At 38.7% G+C, this 21,057-nt stretch overlaps 1 protein-coding gene across 1 annotated transcript in view; it reads right to left on the bottom strand.

The window, feature by feature from the left end:
- Positions 1–593: 593 nt before the first annotated feature.
- The window catches only part of Hephl1 (hephaestin like 1), a 77,230-nt gene continuing 56,766 nt past the window's right edge, over positions 594–21,057 (bottom strand). Inside the window, exons 15-20 of the mRNA XM_058584968.1 lie at positions 10,158–10,264; positions 8,534–8,756; positions 6,342–6,481; positions 3,152–3,314; positions 2,622–2,690; positions 594–2,522 (exon numbers count right to left, since the gene is read on the bottom strand). Coding sequence (XP_058440951.1) covers positions 2,329–2,522; positions 2,622–2,690; positions 3,152–3,314; positions 6,342–6,481; positions 8,534–8,756; positions 10,158–10,264 — 896 coding nt within the window. The 3' untranslated portion in view covers positions 594–2,328. The remainder of the gene's footprint in view (positions 2,523–2,621; positions 2,691–3,151; positions 3,315–6,341; positions 6,482–8,533; positions 8,757–10,157; positions 10,265–21,057) is intronic.

The following is a 21,057-nucleotide window of genomic DNA, read 5'->3' as shown; positions in this document are numbered from 1 at the left end:
AGCTGTGGGTCTTGGAGGAAGTTACTTGACCCTCCTGTGACTCCACTTTCTCATGTGTAACATGGTTATACGTACCTCTTGTGATTATGGCAAGGATCTAGTGAGTTAACACATGTAAAATGCCATCACCGTGCCGGGCAACTGATGAGCACTGTATAAAAGCTTTCATTGCTTTCTATTTTTTCTTCTTCAGAATAATCACAGCCTGGCCCAGTGGCACATGCCTAGAATCCCAGCAACTTGAGAGGCTGAGGCAGGAGGATCTTTTGTTCAAAGCCAACCTTAGAAACTTAGTGAGGCCCTATGCAACTTAGCAAGATGGTGTTTCTAAATAAAATATTAAAAAGGGTTGGGGATGTGACTCAGTGGTTAGGTGCCCCTGGATTAAACCCCCAGTACCAAAAATTAATTAGTCAGAACTCCTTAAATATCTAAAGGATAATTTTCTTTTAACCTCTCCTCCTCCCAGTTTAACAAAAGGTAATTTTGAATGGAAAAAAAAAAACCATGCAACTGGCCATTTTATGATATGTGAAACTTTATTAAAAAGAGAAATAGTGCAAACTCATTTAAAAAATCAACTAAGTGAAAAGGAAAAAAACTAAATAATTTGTTGTTTTATGAAAGGTAAGCAATAAATAAGGCATTTATCATAATTATTATTATGTGATTACACAGCCTACACACATATGAAAACCGTAGTGCATATACTACAAAATCACATTGGTAGGCTGGAATTCAAAATCTTGTGGATACTGTGTTGATGTGGCATTCAAGTAAACTACAAACAGAATTTTTACCATTTGCATCCTGTCTTATGTAAGACTATAGCTTCTATCAAATTACCCATTTCCCCTCACCAAGATGAAGTTGAGAAAGTGTGAAAGGTCCCACCACCAGAGTATTTATTAGTCCTACTCGTTCACCTGGATATTCAAGGATCCACTGCTAAGGCAGATGTTCTAGTATCACTCATTTGGCATTGGCATCCCAGGGCAGCTTGCCCTGAGCTAAGGGCAATTTCTCAGTCTAGCAATAAACAACTTGCTTTTATCAATCTTATACCTAATGTCCAGGCATGCCTTCAGAAAGGGTGGATTGCCTCATAATGGGCTGAGTTTAGTTGCTCAAAATTTTATTTTTGTATGTGAGCCTTGAAAACTGTAAAATTATCTTCAAAGCTAACTTAATGGTTTAAAAAACTGCCACTGAGACTCTTTTTCTCACCTTTCCTTTTCCTTTTTTCTCCTCCCTCCTCTCAAGGACTATATGTTGAAGAGGCAACCTGTCTAGGATTTTGAATGATCTCTTCTCCCAACCACTAAGCTGCATTGATGAATTCCTCCTGGTGCTTCTCAAATACTGAGGATGTTCTTCTTTCATAGAAGATGGAGACCTGGGAAGAGCCCCCCCTAACTGAATGAAAAGATGAGACTGAAGATTCAAGCCCAGACTTGAAGTTCTCCCTGTTGCTGAAAGCTCACACTAAACTCTGACTCACAGTGAGAAAACCCAGCCTGCTCCTTCACAGATTCCAGCCTTCCTGCAGTCTGGAACAGAAATAGAAATTCTCTAGTTGATTTTTAAAAATGCAGACATTGCCAGGGAAACATATTGTAAAAACATATAAAATGAAGTGAATTGTAAACATTCAAGTATTTCTACAGGTTTGCATAAAACAGCAGCAATTAAAAAAAAAAAAACCTTATCACTTTGCCTTGTCTAGCAAACAACGCACAGGTTATTTATATTAAGGGGAGAAAGGCCAGGAGAATTGAGACTCCAAAAAATTCTATCGGCAGATACTAACTTAGACACTTCCATGAACTCCTTAGAAACTTGTTTTCCCTGTGACAACTAAGGGATGCATCTTATGTAACAGTGTTGAAAAATCAGTGCTATTCCAGTTAGAAAAATGTCTAAGGCACTATAGCTTTTCTAGAAGTTATTTGTCTAGAAACTTTGGCAATTAACCAAGGAAGCACTGCTTAATCTAAAAATTATTAAAGATGGAATATGAAAATATCTTTCACAGAGTCTCCCACTTCAGCAAATTTGTTCAGAGAACAGACTAAGTGTTGGCTTTCCTTGGTCCCACATATTCTCCTTTTTTGGCAATTTTATACCTGAGGATTATTCACAGCCCATTTAGAAATAAATAAATAAAAGCAGATTGCTTTGGATAATGTTCCAGAGGATCCGAAGCCTGACACAGGACTCAGTTGTCAGCCTTCCTTGGTGAACAATGCCTTGGTCCAGTTTCCCTGTTGACCGCCATCCAGCCAGCTGTGGAACCTCATCTATTCCTGCTGAGGAAGACCAAATGATTCACAAAGCATCCGTGGGGAGCGCACAAGACTGGACTTCCTGATAAGGCCTCTGCCTCCTTGCGGAGCGCAGTCTGAGGGAGAGAATCACGGTGGTAACCAGGAGGAGGAGTCCCACGATGAAAAGGATGACCAAAGTAGCCTTGGCTCCTCTCGGACCCAGATTCTTGCCAAAGAAATACAGCTCCTCCCTACCTGTGAAAAAAGAAAAGTGAGGTGTCAGGCACCTGCCTCTCTCTGAGGAGTGAAACACTGAGGCATTCACATGTAGGATGCAGGAGAGAATATCATTACCGTTGGAGGGCACTGTGGCCGGGTGGGATGCCCCTCCAGGAGACTTGGTGGAGTATGGAATCCTGTTGTCTGGACAGGGAAAGTAAGTTGATTGTTTTATGAGCAAGAGAAAGAGATTATTTTCGTGATATAAGTTATATCATTTTGCCAGCAAGGACTTTACCCCACCAGTATCTGCCATCTTTCTTGGATTCTCACTGGGCAGCTTCATACCAGTGCACATGTATTCTACTCCTCCCACTTCCCAGCTCCCACTCACCCACTGACATCCATCTTGATCATCCTGGTCTCAGAAACCTTGGGTCTCACCCCTAAACTGTTAGCCCTCCTATTACTGCCACTGATGCCTGTACTGTGCCCTCATTTATGACACACCGTACTCCATTATGGTTACATATTTATATATCTGTCTCTCTTACTTGACTTCAAGCTCCTTGGGGGCTTATCTGGGTTTTCTTCAGGCCTCCTATTTTCTAGGTCTACAGGAAACTTGGTGCCATCTATCTGGCATCATTGACAGGCAACACTACCTATGTTCCGGAGGACTGTGTAGGTTGTCTCCATGCCAGCATGGATGTGATCAGACACATGACAGTGTAGCAGCCATGTCCCTGGGTGATCCGCAAAGAGTTCAATGGTTTGGAATGTCCCAGGAAAGAGATCATAAACATCTTCTCGGTAAGATCTATCTATCTGCAGAAATTAAAATTAAAATTAAAAACAAAAAACAGCTTGGGGCTTTCTTTCTCAACAAGTAGGAAAAGACAGGCAAAGAAACACAGTAAGCAGAAGGAATGAAATAATAAAGAGCAGGAATCAAATAAAATCAAGAACAGAAACACAATAGAGATAAATCAAAGAAACTGAAAGCTGGTTCTTTCAACAGATGGATAAAACTGAGAAACCTTGTAGCAGCCAATTTCCATGATGGTTCCTAATGATTCCCATTTTCTAATACTCATAACCTTCATAATTCCCACCTATGTTACATGAGGGTTGTTCTGTGCGACCAATAGTATATGGCAGAAGAAATGGCATTCCACTTGTAAAAAGTAGGCTATAAAAGACTATGACATCTGCCTTAGTCCCTCTTGTACTCTCTCCTCTTGAATCAGTCATTCTGGGCGAAGCCAGCAGCTCCCATGCCATATCTGTATGATAATAGTCAGATGCATTCAGTCAACAGCCACATGAGTGAGCTTGAAAGTGAATCCTCTGGTTCCAGTCAAACCTTTGATAACTGCAGCCCAGCTATCTTGATTGCAGTCTCATGAGAGATGCCAAATCTAAACTAACAAGCTACCCCCAGATTCCTGACTCAGAGAGACTATTAGATAATAAGTGTTTGTTGTGTGAGTGCATTGAGTTTTATAGTAATTTGTTAAGCAGCAATAGTTCAGTAATGCAAATCTGACCAAGAAAAAGAAAAAGAAAGGAAAAAGTCACTAACACCTTATAGACATTAAAGAGGATAGTAAAGGAATATTGTACAATAGCTCTGTCCCCATAAATTCTTCAATTTATAGGTAGGAACAAATTCTTAAAAAGACATAAACTGCCAAGAGAAAGAATATAAGAAATAGATAACCTGAATAGGACTATATCTGATAAACTAAAATTGTATTTAAACCTTCCAACAGATCCAGATGGCTTCATTAGCAAATTCTACCAAACATTTTAAAACATTTTATTAGTGTATTATAGTTGTATTTAATATTGGGGTGCATTTTTACATAATTATGCAAACATGAAAAATAATTTGTTCTAATTCAGTTTCCTGTACTTCCTCTTTTCCTCCCTTCTTCTATTTCCCTGTTCCCTTTCATCTATTCTACCAGTCTTCTATTTATTTATAGTTTTTTAAATTAGTGCTTTATAGATATACATAAAGGTAAAATTTACTGGTATATTCATATAGGTAGATAGGAAAGTTTGGTCAGTCACATTCCATTGTTATTCACTTTTTCCATCCCTCCTCCCTCCCTCTCAATCTCCTTCTTCTTCTTCAACTTCACTGTTTTTTCTTCTATTTTCATGGGATCTCCCATTCCACCTTTTTAAAATATCAGAATATATAAAGAACTCAAAACACTTAACATAAAACAATCCAATTAATAAATGGACAAAAGAACTAAACAGACTCTTCTCAAAAAAAGAAATACAAATGGCCAACAAATCTATGAAAAATAATAAAAATCTTTACCAATCAGGGAAATGTAAATCAAAACAACACTAAGATTTCATCTCACTCCAGTCAGAATATCAATTATTGAGAATACAAGTAATATAAGCGAGGGCTTCTTGCTGCATGATCCTATGGCACAAAGGTGGAAGAGCAAGAGTGCCCATGCCAGAGATCAAGAGATCAAATTTGTAGAGTGCAGCCTATTTATAATCTGCGTGAATCCATTCATAAAGGAGGGGCCCTGATGACTTAAACATCCCCCACTAGGCCTCATCTCCTCACTGCTGGAAGGGGGATTAAGTCTCCAACACATCAATTTGAGGAAACACATTCAAATCATAGCAGAGACAGAAAACAGATGGGTTGCTAAGTGTTAAGCAGAGGGAAATGATTGATACCAGAGGGTGCAACTGGGAAACTTCGAGAAGTGATGGAAGTATTCTTTTTTTTTAATTCTGTATCTTGTGTTTTATTGTTTGTTGTTTACATCACTATTTGTGCTTATAAAACAAAATCGTACAATAAATAGGGTGACTTGTATGCAATGTGAATCACATTTTAATTTTTAACATTTATATATGTATGTATAACCTTTAATAATTTCATAAATTTTTAATTTAATTTTTTAAATGTCTGTTGAAAAAGTCAAAATCTGAAAAGCAGCATAGCCATTTAACACATGAAATGCTAATCACTGTAGGCTAATATTTGGTGTCCTTTGAAATACACAGAGGGGAGAAGATAGTAAACAGTTTATTAAATTACTGCTTATTGCAGTTTAAGTAGAATATAATTCTAACAAACTAGTAGTTTATCTTACAGATTAGATATGATTATCATTCTCTACCCTGCTTCCTGGTAGATGGCACTGAGAACTTGAGATGACAGGCTATTTGGACTTTATCCCTGGAAACCTGATTCAGCAGGTCTGAGGTGGGGCAGAACAGAGGCAGTCTATTCTTTAAACAGTTCTCTAGGTGATTCTGCTGTATAGACAGCACCACCCATACGGTATAACTTGATGCCAGAGAGCAGGAGGTCACACATGGTCCAGCCCAGCTCTTCAGGGCAAAAGTCAAGGTAAAGTTGAGGGGCCCACGCCAGAGCTCAAAATGCCTCCTTTATTGGATAGGGCTAAAATGTTAACTAATCACAAAGAAAAGAAAGGAGGGGTGGGAAGGAAAGACAAATGGGATGAAAAAGGATGGGAAAGGAAAAAAGACCAACCCTTGGATGCTTCCATATGCAATATTAACAGAATAATCCAGAGTGGTCATAACCATGGCCATATAATTGATGAGAAAATGTTCCTCTGAGACTGAAAGAGTTTTTTACAACACAGTAATATGCACATACCTGTTAGGAAATATCTTCAAGGAGAAGGTACAATCGCATTTCTTTGCTCCGCTTGTAATATGAACTACCATCACCCCTCACAAGCATCACATGCCAAGGAACTCCCTTATTTCCCAGTGGAACTGCATTGAATCCATTAGTTCAAAAAATCTTCCCCCAAACATTTTCCTTATACTTACTTTGAAAATATAGCTCTCCGCATGATAATGGATGGTATGTATGTCCACTTCACTTCCTATTCCTAACAAGTACCAATTTGTCATTGTGTCTTCATTCATTATGAGGCCATGGAGATTTCCAAAAATCTTTCCATTAATGGCTAAGAAGGCAAAAAAGAAAATAGTCTTTGGTCATTGAGAAGACACTACTTAATTTGAGTTTAGAAATGGTCCAAAATCTTTAGGTCACCCTTCTTAGCTACCTGTGAAACAGGTAAGAGTCTCACTTACACTTAAAACAACCCTGCCATTCTAGATCCAAAATTCAGATTACCAGGAATCTTTATATAAAGAGAGGCAGGAAAGAGAAATAGCTTGTTTTTCAAAGCTGCATCTTGGGTGGCACTGTTTGTTTATTCAGCATATCCTTCTTGTGAATTGGATTACAGGCTCATTGGTAAGAATCCTGATTTATACCTTTCTGCAAATGAGTGGCCTCAGTCACAAAAAAAAAAATCAAATTTACTTAGATAAACACTGAATTAATTAGAAGATATTTCCTTAATATTTCACTTTCTGAGAACAAGTTTAAGGCATTTATACACAATGGAGTACTACTCAGCACTAAAAAATGACAAGATCATGGCATTTGTAGGGAAATGGATGGCACTAGAGCAGATTATGCTAAGTGAAGCTAGCCAATCCCTAAAAAACAAATGCCAAATGTCATCTTTGATATAAGGAGAGCAACTAAGAACAGAATATGGAGGAAGAGCATGAGAAGAAGATCACCATTAAACAGGGACGAGAGGGGGGAGGGAAGAGAGAGAGAAGGGAAATTGCATGGTAAAGGAAGGAGACCCTCATTGTTATACAAAATTACATATAAGAGGAAGTGAGGGGAAAGGGGGAAAAAACAAGAGAGAGAAATGAATTACAGTAGATGGGGTAGAGAGAGAAGATAAGAGGGGAGGGGAGGGGAGAGGAGGGGGGATAGTAGAGGATGGGAAAGGCAGCAGAATACAACATACACTAGTATGGCAGTATGTAAAAAAGTGGATGTGTAACCGATGTGAATCTGTAATATGTATACGGGGTAAAAATGGGAGTTCATAATCTGCTTGAATCAAATGTATGAAATATGATATGTCAAGAGCAACTAATAATAAAAAAAATTTCAAAAAATGTTTAAGCCTGGCTGGTTCTCCAAAAGAAACAGTTTCCTAGGGCTGAACCAATAACCCAATAATGACCAAACCACACTGGGTTTATGAGAGGGTAACTCTTAGTCCTCCACTAACTTTTTATTTTATGCACCATGGTATAACCAAATAAGTGTGTGCATTAAAAAGAAAGAGCTCTCAGCTGGGCATGGTGGTGTAGGCCTTCAATCCCAGCAGCTGGGGAGGCTGAGGCAGGAGGATCAAGCCAGCCTCAGCAAAAGTGAGGTGCTAAGCAACTCAGTGAGACTGTATCTCTAAATAAAGTACAGAATAGGGCTGGGGATGTGGCTCAGTCGTCGAGCACCCCTGAGTTCAATCCCTGGTACATGAAGGAAGGAAAGAAGGAAGAAGGAAGGAAGGGCGAGCTCTCAAAAAAAGAAAGAAAGAAAGAGCACTCTGAGAAGCTTTTGAAAAAAGAGAGCAAAATTAGTAAGGGAAAGAACAGCTGAACTGGGAATCAGGCCACAATATTCTAATCCATATTAATAACGAACTTTGTGGCCATCTTCAAAAGTAGATCTTAGCCAGAGTGTCTATTTCAAATATTACTCCTACAAAAAAAAAAAAAAAAAAACCTACCTGAAATTACACTGAGTTAAATAAAACATTAAAACAGAAACTCGGTGATGGTGTTTTATTCCACAGTAAATTACACAAATCCTTAAATTGATCAAATGGGACTTTATGGTGACTCATAAAAAAACATACCAATAAGTAGTGACATATTTTTAAAATTACTTCTTTATAGCTTAAAAGATCTCAGCATTCAGAGAGATGACCCTAAATAGCTGGTCCAAAGCCTCAAAGACTTTGCTACCAGTCCCCATTGGCTAGGCTGGTACTTGCTGAAAAAAGCTTTAGAGGAACTTCTTCAGTTCAGGTGCCCCTGGGAAGAGGGAAAGGCACAGAGAAAGAGGTTGGGTGATTCCTACAGTGAGGGGAATTTCTATGAGCCTATCTCAACAATGTTCTCTTTGAATTCCAATATACCATGCATTTTGTTGCTCTCTTCAAAATCATCAGTGTGCTTAACATCCCGTGGATCTTTATTGAGATACTTCTTGATATTGTCATCCAGATACCAGGATTCATTCTCATTAAATACCAAAAACAAGAGAGCAAATTCATAATCAACATCACTTCTTCTTCCCTTTTCATTCAATACTCCTTCTCGGCATGTAATCAAAGGACCCATCAGCCCACTATATGTGTCCTGAAAGAGAAAGCAAACCAAATCAGCTAAGCCATTAAATAATTTAATAACATTTCATTCTATCTGCCACCATTCTGGTGTAGGATCCTTAAACTGGTTCCTCTCTGGTCTGTCTCACCTCACCTTCAGCTCATGCTATTGACCACCATCTGATTAATTTCCTCACTTCCTTATTTATAAGTCTTCAGTGATCTTCCATGGCCTTCAGAATAAAATACAAATTCCTGATAGGTGTTTAAGCTCCTATCTGCTCCTCCAGTGAACTTTCTGGCTTAGGTTCCCTGCTGCTTTCCTTTTGGACCCTGTATGATAGATAAACGGGACTCAACACTTTTCCCATACACCTTCCACTTTCCTATGTTCAGCTTTGTTCATATTGTTCTTTCTTCCTAAACCTTCTTTCCAAGGTATCCTCTAGTGCTTTTAATAGCTAAGGAATTTCCCAGATTCAGAGTCATGGTGTGGACATGTAATATTTTTACCACCAAGTTATGTTTCTTTAAGACAAGGATACTTGCATTGTCTTAGTTTTGAGTAGCATCATTGCATGTTACAAGTACTCAATAAATGTATTTGGATGCATGAATAAACAAATATTTTTTTCCATAATTAGAATTTGTAAATGTATTTTTTCAAGTGTTTTATATGTCTATTTCCTGAATTGTTGTAATCTCCAGGACATCAATTCAAGACATCTATTCTAAAAGGAAGTTTAAGATAATTCCTCACTTTTTAAAAATAAATGATGATGCTTACATTTCATATCAGATATGATTTTAGTTTGGACTTTGGTTTATGACATATAATTAAAGACCAAAGTAATTTTACATACACCTGACTCAAATCAGTATTGAATCTTTGCTTTTTATTTCTCAGTTATCTATCATTCATAGTTTTATAGTTTCAGTTACTATGTTTGAGATGTGCTTTCTTTCCCAGAGCCCTATAAAGGCTTGTCTATAAGACAAGATAATGCCTTTAAAATTAATAGATTTTTACACAGCCAAAACCATGAATAAAGTATATTGTGATACTCTTTTGTTATCTATAGATATATTTTCTTTTGTTTCAAGTTACTATGTAAGTTCTAAATCTGGTAATTGAAATATTGGGGCTATGTTTTTACTTCTTACTTGAAATCAAGGGTTAGCAAACTTTTCTTGTGGGAAAGTATCAGATGGTAAATTTTTCTTTTAGTTTGTGGCCCATACTGTCTTTGTCATCTCCATAGGCAATGTCAATGAGTAGGGGTGGCTGGATTTAACCAGTGGGCCATACATCATTCGATTCCCCTGCTATAAATCATACCCACTCCTCAGATACCCACCAGAGTTGTGATGACTCCGAGTTTACATTGCAGCTGTGTTACATTAAGCATCTTGGTTGCTCTCTTCACCTTACCTTCACAAAGTTTGCTGTTGAATAGTAAACCCATGGAATACAATTGGGATCAGAGGGCCCTGGCCCTGATCTTTTTGGGACATTCCATCTGTAAGTTTTTACTTCTCCTGAAATGAATGAGAAGAAATTGAAAGAAATTTTTACAGCTGCTTCTGCTGAAGATGATTAACCTGCAGAAATGCGAGCGGGTCTTTATATGTTTTGGTGATGAATTTCTGGAGGTAGTGCCCATTCATTATTCAACTTACATCATGGTTTCTATGGTTTCAAAATGAAATGGCAACTGCAGACTTCCTTCCAGTGTGCCTTCTTCTATTGTCAACTACAATGTGTTCAGGAAATAATGATTTGTTTTATATTACACTGATTTTCCTCCTCAAAATTTGTGTCCTTGTCCCAAAAACTATCCTTGAGCACACCTCAGTCATCAAGGGTCTCAGTCTTCAACTCTTTTGAGAATCACCAGGTATCTTTGTAAGTTCTCTTGGCTTGGGCCTCACCTCAGACCAATAGAATCAGAAAATTTTGAGTCTAGGATTAGAGCACCAGTATGTTTTGAAAGTTTTCAGGTGGGTAGAGAGATCCCTTTAGAACCAGAGAAAATCAGAGAAACTTCTTTCCAAATCCCAACCTATGGGAATTTCTATTTAACCAACATTTGATAAGCTACTTAACCCATTGACATTTAGTTTCCTTACCTGTGAACTGGGTTAGTCATCCATCATCATCACTTTAGTCATCCATCATCATTAGCCTGTCAGTGGTCATGACAGCTTGGCCACACCCCTATCAGAGTCTCCACCAATGCCCAATGGACACCTCTCTTCCTCCCTCTGTAGTTGCTTTTTTCTTGGGGGGTGGGTACTAGGGATTGAACTGAGGGGCATTTCACCACTGAGTCACATCCCCAGCCCTTTGTTATATTTTATTTAGAGACAGAGTGTCACGTCACTGAGTTGCTTAGGGCCTTGCTTTTGCTGAGGCTGGCTTTGAACTTGTTCGTGATCCTCCTGCCTCAGCCTCCCGAGCCTCTGGAATTACAGGCATGCACCACTGCGCCCAGCTTTGTAGTTGCCTTTTGACCATTAAAAATTAGTAACTTTACTTGATGACTTAATAACGAGAAACTTGAAGTTTTCCCACTAAGATCAAGAAAGGAACAAGGCAAGATCTCTCACCAGCACTTTCAAAATCTTGCTGAAAGTCCTATCTAATGTAATAGACAAGGAAAGGAAATAAAAGCTATACATAGTTGAGAAGGAAGAAATCAAACAGTCTTTGTTTTAATATTACATGATCATCTATGTAGAAAACCTGAAAGAATTTGCCAAAAAAATCTTCCTGAAATTAATAAGCCATCATATAAGATGGTAAAATGCAAGGTTAATATAAAAAAAATCAATTACTTTGCAGCATGCTAACGATTAACAAGCAGAAATTTAAGTTAAAAACACAATGCCACCTACATTAGCACTGAAAAAATAAGTAAATATAAATCTAAACAAAAGTATAAGATCTACAAAACTATGATGAAAGATACCAGAAAATAAGAGATGTTCTGTATTCATGGATAAGAAGGTTCAATGTTGTCAAGCTCTCTATCCTTCTCAAATTGATCCCTAAATTAAAGTCAATCTAATAAAAATATCTAAGCAAGTTATTTTGTGAATATCTACCCACCAATTCTGAAGTCTATAGGGAGAGACAAAATGTACCATAGTAGCCAACTCAATACCAAAGAGGAACACAGTGGGAGGACTGGCACTTCTCAACTTTAGGGCTTACTGATGGGAGGGGGACGGGGAGAGCTGGTCAAGGTGTGCACTGTTACAGCCAGGTGGGAGAAAGAAGTTCTAGTGTTCCATTGCACAGTAGGGTGACTATAGTTAACATTAATGCATTATATATTTCAAGACAGAAGAGAGGATTTTGAATGTTCTCACCATAAAGAAATGATAAATTTTCAATGTGATAGATATAATTACCCTAGTTTGGTCATTACACTATATATACATGTACTGAAACATTGTATTGTATCCTATACGTAAGTAAAATTATTGTCAATCAAAATTAAAACAAGCTAGAAAACCACAGTAATCACGACAGTGTGGTATTGGTTAAAGAAAATGCAGACAGTGGAAAAACTAGAAAGCTCAGAATAGAACCACATAAATTCAATCAACTGATCTTTGATAAAGTAGTAAAGTCAATCAATGGCAACAAGATAGTCTTTTCAATAAATGGTACTGAAACATCCTCATGCCAATAACAATAATAATATAAAAAAACTTTGCACCCTTTAGAGAAATTAACTCAAAATGAGTCATAGACCTAAATGAAAATGTAAAGCCATAAAACTCCTAGAAGATAATATAAGGAAAACCCTAGACAGCCTTGGTATAATCATGATTTTTAGATACAATACCGAAGGCACAACACATGAAAAGAACAATTGATAAGCTGAACTTCATTAAAAATAAAAACCTCTGCTCTGTGAAAGACAATGTCAATAAAATTAGGAGACAAGCCACAGACAGGGAGAAAATATTTGCAAGACACATCTGATGAAGACTGTCATCCAAAACATACAAAGAACTGTCAAAACTCAACAATAAGAAAACAAACAAAGTTACTTTAAAAAACAAAAAAGCAAAGACCTAAGAGATACCTAGCCATACCTTACTTGATGGCAAGTAAATATATAAAAAGATGTTCAACATCATAGGTCATCTATAGAATTACAAATTAAAATAACTACAAATACTATGCACCTATTAGAATGGCCAAAATCTAAAACATCAGTACTGAAAAAGTGTGGAGCAATGGGAACTCTCATTCATTGTTTATGGGAATGCAAATTGTTACAGACATTTTGGAAGACAATTTGGTAATTTCTTTAAAAACTATACATACTATTACTATATGATCACAGTAAATGTGGTCCTTAGTATTCACCCAAAGGAGCTCAAAATTTGCATCCAAGCAAAAAAGATATATATGGATATTTGTAGCAGCTCTAATCACAATTGCCAAAACATGAAAGCAACAAAGATGTTCTTTTTAAATTATACAAACCACAGAATGGAATATTATTCAATGCTAAAAGGAAGCAAGCTATTGAACCATGAAAAGAGAAAGACATGGAGGAAGTTTAAGTGCACATCACCAAGTGAAAAGATCACATACTGGATGTTCAGGCCACATATAGGACATTCATGAAAGTACAAAGCTTGGAGATGGTGCAAATATCTGTAGTTTCTGGAGGTTCAGGGGCAAGGCAGGATAAACAGTCAGTACACAGAGAATTTTTAGGGCAGTAAAATTTTTCTGTGTGGTACCACAGTGGTAAATACATGCCATTGTACTTTTTTTAAAAAAAAAAAAAAACCCATAGAGTTCACATACCAAGCATGGACCCTAATGTAAATTACAGACTTTGTATGACAATGATGTGTCAGTACAGGCTCATCAATTGTAGCTACCCCCAGTGGTAGCACTCTGATGGGGAAATTGTTGTTAGGGAGTCTATGCATGTGTTGGGTGGGAGGTATATGGGAAATCTCTGTACCTTCTGCTCAGTTTTTCTGTGAACTTAAGACTTCCCTACAAAATAATGTTTATTAATTTCTTTTTAAAATATTTTTTAAAAAGTTTATTTTCCTCAAAGTTATAAAGTTATAAGTTTAAAAGTCATATAATTCTAATAATTAATAACTAATTCTAAAGTCATATAAAAATAACTTTTCAGCAGCAAACATTTCCAGCCCCTTTAGCTACTTTTTATGGTAGCTACCTTGATATTTCTAACTAATATGCTTAAAGTTTCTAGATGTTTCTTAGATATGAACTACTGACCTCCTTATGTAACTAGAGGATTTCACTTTTTTTTTCTTTTTTTATTATTTCTTACATCCATGACGATAGTGGAGTGCATTACATTCATAATTTTTTGCATTACAATCCTTAATACACCTTTATACCACAATTTACCAAATCTCTGTTTGTATATATGGCATGTTGATACCAAATTCACATCTTCATACATGAATTTTATATAATGATGACCGAAACACCACCAACCAGAGGTCTGTGTCCTTTATAAATTTTTCTCAATTACTTCTTTCCTTAATTTCTATGAATTAATCAATTAGGCTTCATGAATTTTCCTTCTCTGAAACTTTTACAAATATTTTTAGGAATATCCCTGAAATTATTCACCACTTAGAACTTTATCATGTATAATCTGCATTACAACTGAAATGATTCATCTTGTCTTTTTCCAAAAAAACCCCTCACTTTTTTTTTTTTAATTTTTTATTGTTGGCTGTTCAAAACATTACATAGTTCTTGATATATCATATTTCACAATTTGATTCAAGTGGGTTATGAGCTCCCATTTTTACCCCATATACAGATTGCAGAATCACATCAGTTTCACATCCATTGATTTACATATTGCCATACTAGTGTCTGTTGTATTCTGCTGCCTTTCCTATCCTCTACTATCCCCCCTCCCCTCCCCTCCCCTCCCCTCCCCTCTTCTCTCTCTGCTCCCTCTACTGACATTCGTTTGTCCCCCTTATATTATTTTTCCCCTTCCCCTCACTTCCTCTTGTATGTACTTTTGTATAACTCTGAGGGTCTCCTTCCATTTCCATGCATTTTCCCTTCTCTCTCCCTTTCCCTCCCACCTCTCATCCCTGTTTAATGTTAATCTTCTTCTCATGCTCTTCGACCCTACTCTGTTCTTAGTTACTCTCCTTATATCAAAGAAGACATTTGGCATTTGTTTTTTAGGGATTGGCTAGCTTCACTTAGCATAATCTGCTCTAATGCCATTCATTTCCCTGTAAATTCTATGATTTTGTCATTTTTTAATGCAGAGTAATACTCCATTGTGTATAAATGCCACATTTTTTTTATCCATTCATCCATTGAAGGGCATCTAGGTTGGTTCCACAGTCTAGCTATTGTGAATTGTGCTGCTATGAACATCGATGTAGCAGTGTCCCTGTAGCATGCTCTTTTTAGGTCTTTAGGGAATAGACCGAGAAGGGGAATAGCTGGGTCAAATGGTGGCTCCATTCCCAGCTTTCCAAGAAATCTCCATACTGCTTTCCAAATTGGCTGCACCAATTTGCAGTCCCACCAGCAATGTACAAGTGTACCCTTTTCCCCACATCCTCGCCAGCACTTGTTGTTGTTTGACTTCATAATGGCTGCCAATCTAACTGGAGTGAGATGGTATCTTAGGGTGGTTTTGATTTGCATTTCTTTGACTGCTAGAGATGGTGAGCATTTTTTCATGTACTTGTTGATTGATTGTATGTCCTCCTCTGAGAAGTGTCTGTTCAGGTCCTTGGCCCATTTGTTGATTGGGTTGTTTGTTCTCTTATTGTCTAATTTTTGGAGTTCTTTGTATACTCTGGATATTAGGGCTCTATCTGAAGTGTGAGGAGTAAAGATTTGTTCCCAGGATGTAGGCTCCCTATTTACCTCTCTTATTGTATCTTTTGCTGAGAAAAAACTTTTTAGTTTGAGTAAGTTCCATTTGTTGATTCTAGTTATTAACTTTTGTGCTATGGGAGTCCTATTGAGGAATTTGGAGCCCGACCCCACAGTATGTAGATCGTAGCCAACTTTTTCTTCTATCAGACGGCATGTCTCTGATTTGATATCAAGCTCCTTGATCCATTTTGAATTCACTTTTGTGCATGGCGAGAGAAAGGGATTCAGTTTCATTTTGTTGCATATGGATTTCCAGTTTTCCCAGCACCATTTGTTGAAGATGCTATCCTTCCTCCATTGCATGCTTTTAGCCCCTTTATCAAATATAAGGTAGTTGTAGTTTTGTGGATTGGTTTCTGTGTCCTCTATTCTGTACCATTGGTCCACCCGCCTGTTTTGGTACCAGTACCATGCTGTTTTTGTTACTATTGCTCAGTAGTATAGTTTGAAGTCTAGTATCGCTATACCGCCTGATTCACACTTCCTGCTTAGCATTGTTTTTGCTATTCTGGGTCTTTTGTTTTTCCATATGAATTTCATGATTGCTTTCTCTATTTCTACAAGAAATTCCGTTGGGATTTTGATTGGCATTGCATTAAACCTATAGAGAACTTTTGGTAAGATCACCATTTTGATGATGTTAGTTCTGCCTATCCATGAACAGGGTATATTTTTCCATCTTCTAAGATCTTCTTCTATTTCTCTCTTTAGGGTTCTGTAGTTTTCATTGTATAAGTCTTTCACCTCTTTTGTTAGGTTGATTCCCAAGTATTTTATTTTTTTTTGAAGATATTGTGAATGGAGTGGTTGTCCTCATTTCCATTTCAGAGGATTTGTCGCTGATATACAGGAATGTCTTTGATTTATGCATGTTGATTTTATATCCTGCCACTTTGCTGAATTCATTTATTAGCTCTAATAGTTTCTTTGTAGACCCTTTTGGGTCTTCTAGGTATAGAATCATGTCATCTGCAAATAGTGATAATTTAAGTTCTTCTTTTCCTATTTTGATGCCTTTAATTTCTTTCATCTGTCTAATTGCTCTGGCCAGTGTTTCGAGAACTATGTTGAACAGAAGTGGTGAGAGAGGGCATCCCTGTCTTGTTCCAGATTTTAGAGGGAATGCCTTCAATTTTTCTCCATTCAGAATGATGCTAGCCTGAGGCTTAGCATAGATTGCTTTTACAATATTGAGGTATGTTCCTGTTATCCCTAGTTTTTCTAGAGTTTTGAACAAAAAGGGATGCTGTACTTTGTCAAATGCTTTTTCCGCATCTATCGAGATGATCATATGATTCTTATTTTTAAGTCTATTGATGTGGTGAATAACATTTATTGATTTCCGTATATTGAACCAGCCTTGCATCCCAGGGATGAATCCTACTTGATCATGGTGCACAATTTTTTTGATATGTTTTTGTATCCGATTCACCAGAATTTTATTGAGGATTTTTGCATCTAGGTTCATTAGAGATATTGGTCTGTAGATTTCTTTCTTTGAAGTGTCTTTGTCTGGTTTAGGTATCAGGGTGATGTTGGCCTCGTAGAATGAATTTGGAAGTTCTTCCTCTTTTTCTATTTCCCGAAGTAGCTTGAAAAGTATTGGTATTAGTTCCTCTTTAAAGGTTTTGTAAAACTCTGCTGTATACCCATCCGGTCCTGGGCTTTTCTTAGTTGGTAGTCTTTTGATGGTTTCTTCTATTTCCTCAATTGATATTGGTCTGTTTAGGTTGTCTATATCCTCCTGACTCAATCTGGGCAGATCATATGACTTAAGAAATTTATCTATGCCTTCACTATCTTCTAATTTATTGGAGTATAAGGATTCAAAATAATTTTTGATTATCATCTGTATTTCTGAAGTGTCTGTTGTGATATTGCCTCTTTCATCCCGTATGTTTGTAATTTGAGTTCTCTCTCTTCTTCTCTTCACTAGCATGGCTAAGGGTCTGTCGATTTTGTTTATTTTTTCAAAGAACCAACTTTTAGTTTTGTCAATTTTTTCAATTGTTTCTTTTGTTTCGATTTCATTAATTTCAGCTCTGATTTTAATTATTTCTTGCCTTCTACTTCTTTTGCTGTTGTTTTGCTCTTCTTTTTCTAGGATTTTGAGATGAAGTATGAGATCATTTATTTGTTGGTTTTTTCTTTTTTTAAGGAATGAACTCCAAGCAATGAATTTTCCTCTTAGAACTGCTTTCAGTGTGTCCCATAGATTCCGATATGTTGTGTCTGTGTTTTCATTAATCTCTAAGAATTTTTTAATTTCTTCCTTGATGTCTTCTATAACCCATTGATCATTCAGTAACCTATTGTTCATTCTCCAAGTGATGTATTCTTTTCCCTTCCTTCTTTTATCGTTGATTTTCAGTTCCATTCCATTATGATCAGATAGGATGCATGGTATTATCTCTACTCCTTTATATTGTCTAAGAGTTGCCCTGTGACATAATATATGATCTATTTTTGAGAAGGATCCATGTGCTGCTGAGAAAAAAGTGTAACTGCTTGATGTTGGGTGGTATATTCTATATATGTCAATTAAGTCTAGGTTATTAATTGTGTTATTGAGTTCTATAGTTTCCTTATTCAACTTTTGTTTGGAAGATCTGTCCAGTGGTGAGAGAGGTGTGTTGAAGTCTCCCATGATTATTGTATGGTGGTCTATTAGACTCTTGAACTTGAGAAGAGTTTGTTTGATGAACATAGCTGCACCATTGTTTGGGGCATATATATTTATGATTGTTATGTCTTGTTGGTGTATGGTTCCCTTGAGCAGTATGTAGTGTCCCTCTTTATCCCTTTTGATTAACTCTGGCTTGAAATCTATTTTATTTGATATGAGTATGGATACTCCTGCTTGTTTCCGAAGTCCATATGAGTGATATGATTTTTCCCAACCTTTCACCTTCAGCCTATGTATGTCTTTTCCTATCAAATGCATCTCCTGTAGACAGCATATTGTTGGGTCTTGTTTTATGATCCATTCTACTAGCCTGTGTCTCTTGATTGGTGAGTTTAAGCCATTAACATTTAGGGTTATTATTGAGATATGGGTTGTTCTTCCAGCCATATTTGTTTATTTATGTTACTAAACATGGTTTGTTTTCCTCTTTGATTATTTTCCCCCCTTTAGTGTCCTACCTCCCACTGTTGGTTTTCATTGTTATTTTCCATTTGCTCTTCCTGTAATGTTTTGCCAAGGATGTTTTGAAGAGATGGTTTTCTAGCTGCAAATTCTTTTAACTTTTGTTTATCGTGGAAGGTTTTAATTTCATCTTCCATCCTGAAGCTTAATTTCGCTGGAAACACAATTCTTGGTTGGAACCCATTTTCTTTCAGTGTTTGAAATATGTTATTCCAGGATCTTCTAGCTTTCAGAGTCTGTGTTGAAAGATCAGCTGTTATCCTGATTGGCTTACCCCTAAATGTGATCTGCTTCCTTTCTCTTGTAGCTTTTAAAATTCTCTCCTTATTCTGTATGTTGGGCATCTTCATTATAATGTGTCTAGGTGTGGGTCTCTTATGATTTTGCACATTCGGCGTCCTGTAGGCTTCTAGGATTTGGGGTTCTGTCTCATTCTTCAAGTCTGGGAAGTTTTCTCGTATTATTTCATTGAATAGATTGCTCATTCCTTTGGTTTGAAACTCTGTCCCTTCCTGTATCCCAATGACTCTTAAATTTGGTCTCTTGATGTTATCCCATATTTCTTGGATGTTCTGCTCATGGTTTCTTAACAGTCTTGCTGAGCTGTCTATGTTCTTTTCAAGTTGAAATACTTTATCTTCATTGTCTGATGTTCTGTCTTCTAAGTGTTCTACTCTGCTGGTAGTATTCTCAATTGAGTTTTTAAGTTGGCTTATTGCTTCCTGCATTTCTAGGATTTCTGTTTGTTTGTTTTTTATAACCTCTATTTCCCTGTATAGTTGATCTTTTGCTTCTTGGATTTGTTTATGTAATTCATTGTTGAAGTGATCTTTCATTGTCTGATTTTGCTGTCTGATGTCTTCCTTGAGACTCCAGATCATCTGAAGCATGTATATCCTGAATTCTTTATCTGACATTCCATCTGCTGCAGCTATTACCTCTTCTAACGTTGAGTTGACCTGCAATGCTTGTGGTCCTTTCTTTCCTTGTCTCTTCATACTGTTCGCGTTCCTTTCTACTTGGTGAAACTGTTGTGCTATTGAATTTTCCCCCTATATATTTATATTGGTCTTGTATAGTTGCAAAGTCTCCCTCGCAGGCACGGGCGGCGGCTCTGTCCCTCTGCGGGCCGCTAGGCTTGTTCTGTCGGTGGTCACAGTTCTGTCTACTTTGCAGGCGCAGGCAGCAGCACTGCCCCTCTGCAGGCCTCTGGGGCTGTACTGCCAGTGGGTCGCAGGTCCGCCTACCTTGCAGGCGCAGGGGGGGGCGGCTCTACCCTTCCTCAGGCCACTGGGCCTGTTCTGTCTCTCGGTTGCAGGTCTGGCCTGTTCTGATGGTGGTCACAGTTCCCTCTACCTTGCCTGCGCAGGGGGATGGGGCGGCTCTGCCTCTCAGCAGGCCGCTGCTCCTCTTCTGCCGGTGGGTCGCAGGCCCGCCTACCTTGCAGGAGTGATTGGAAGCTCTGTCCCGCTGCGGGCCACTGGGCCTTTTCTGTCAGTGGTCACCGTTCCACCTACCTGGGAGGCGCGGGGGGTGGGGGGCGGCTCTGCCCCTCAGCAGGCCGCTGGGCCTGCTATGTGCGTGGTCGTGGTCACAGTTCCCTCTACCTTGCCTGCGCAGGGGGAGGGGGCGGCTCTGCCTCTCAGCAGGCCGCTGCTCCTCTTCTGCCGGTGGGTCGCAGGCCCGCCTACCTTGCAGGAGTGATTGGAAGCTCTGTCCCGCCGCGGGCCACTGGGCCTTTTCTGTCCGTGGTCACAGTTCCACCTACCTGGCAGGCGCGGGGGGTGGGGGGCGGCTCTGCCCCTCAGCAGGCCGCTGGGCCTGCTCTGTGCGTGGTCACAGTTCCCTCTACCTTGCCGGTGCAGGGGGAGGGGGCGGCTCTGCCTCTCAGCAGGTCGCTGCTCCTCTTCTGCCGGTGGGTCGCAGGCCCGCCTACCTTGCAGGAGTGATTGGAAGCTCTGTCCCGCCGCGGGCCACTGGGCCTTTTCTGTCCGTGGTCACAGTTCCCCTACCTGGCAGGCGCGGGGGGTGGGGGGCGGCTCTGCCCCTCAGCAGGCCGCTGGGCCTGCTATGTGCGTGGTCACAGTTCCCTCTACCTTGCCGGTGCAGAGGGAGGGGGCGGCTCTGCCTCTCAGCAGGCCGCTGCTCCTCTTCTGCCGGTGGGTCGCAGGCCCGCCTACCTTGCAGGAGTGATTGGAAGCTCTGTCCCACCGCGGGCCACTGGGCCTTTTCTGTCGGTGGTCA

Source organism: Marmota monax, unplaced genomic scaffold, assembly GCF_021218885.2.
Source record: "Marmota monax isolate L192 unplaced genomic scaffold, Marmota_monax_Labrador192_F-V1.1 WCK01_AAM20220418_F8-fsc00104, whole genome shotgun sequence".
Lineage (NCBI taxonomy): Eukaryota > Metazoa > Chordata > Mammalia > Rodentia > Sciuridae > Marmota > Marmota monax.
This window is presented reverse-complemented; position numbering and strand designations above follow the sequence as displayed.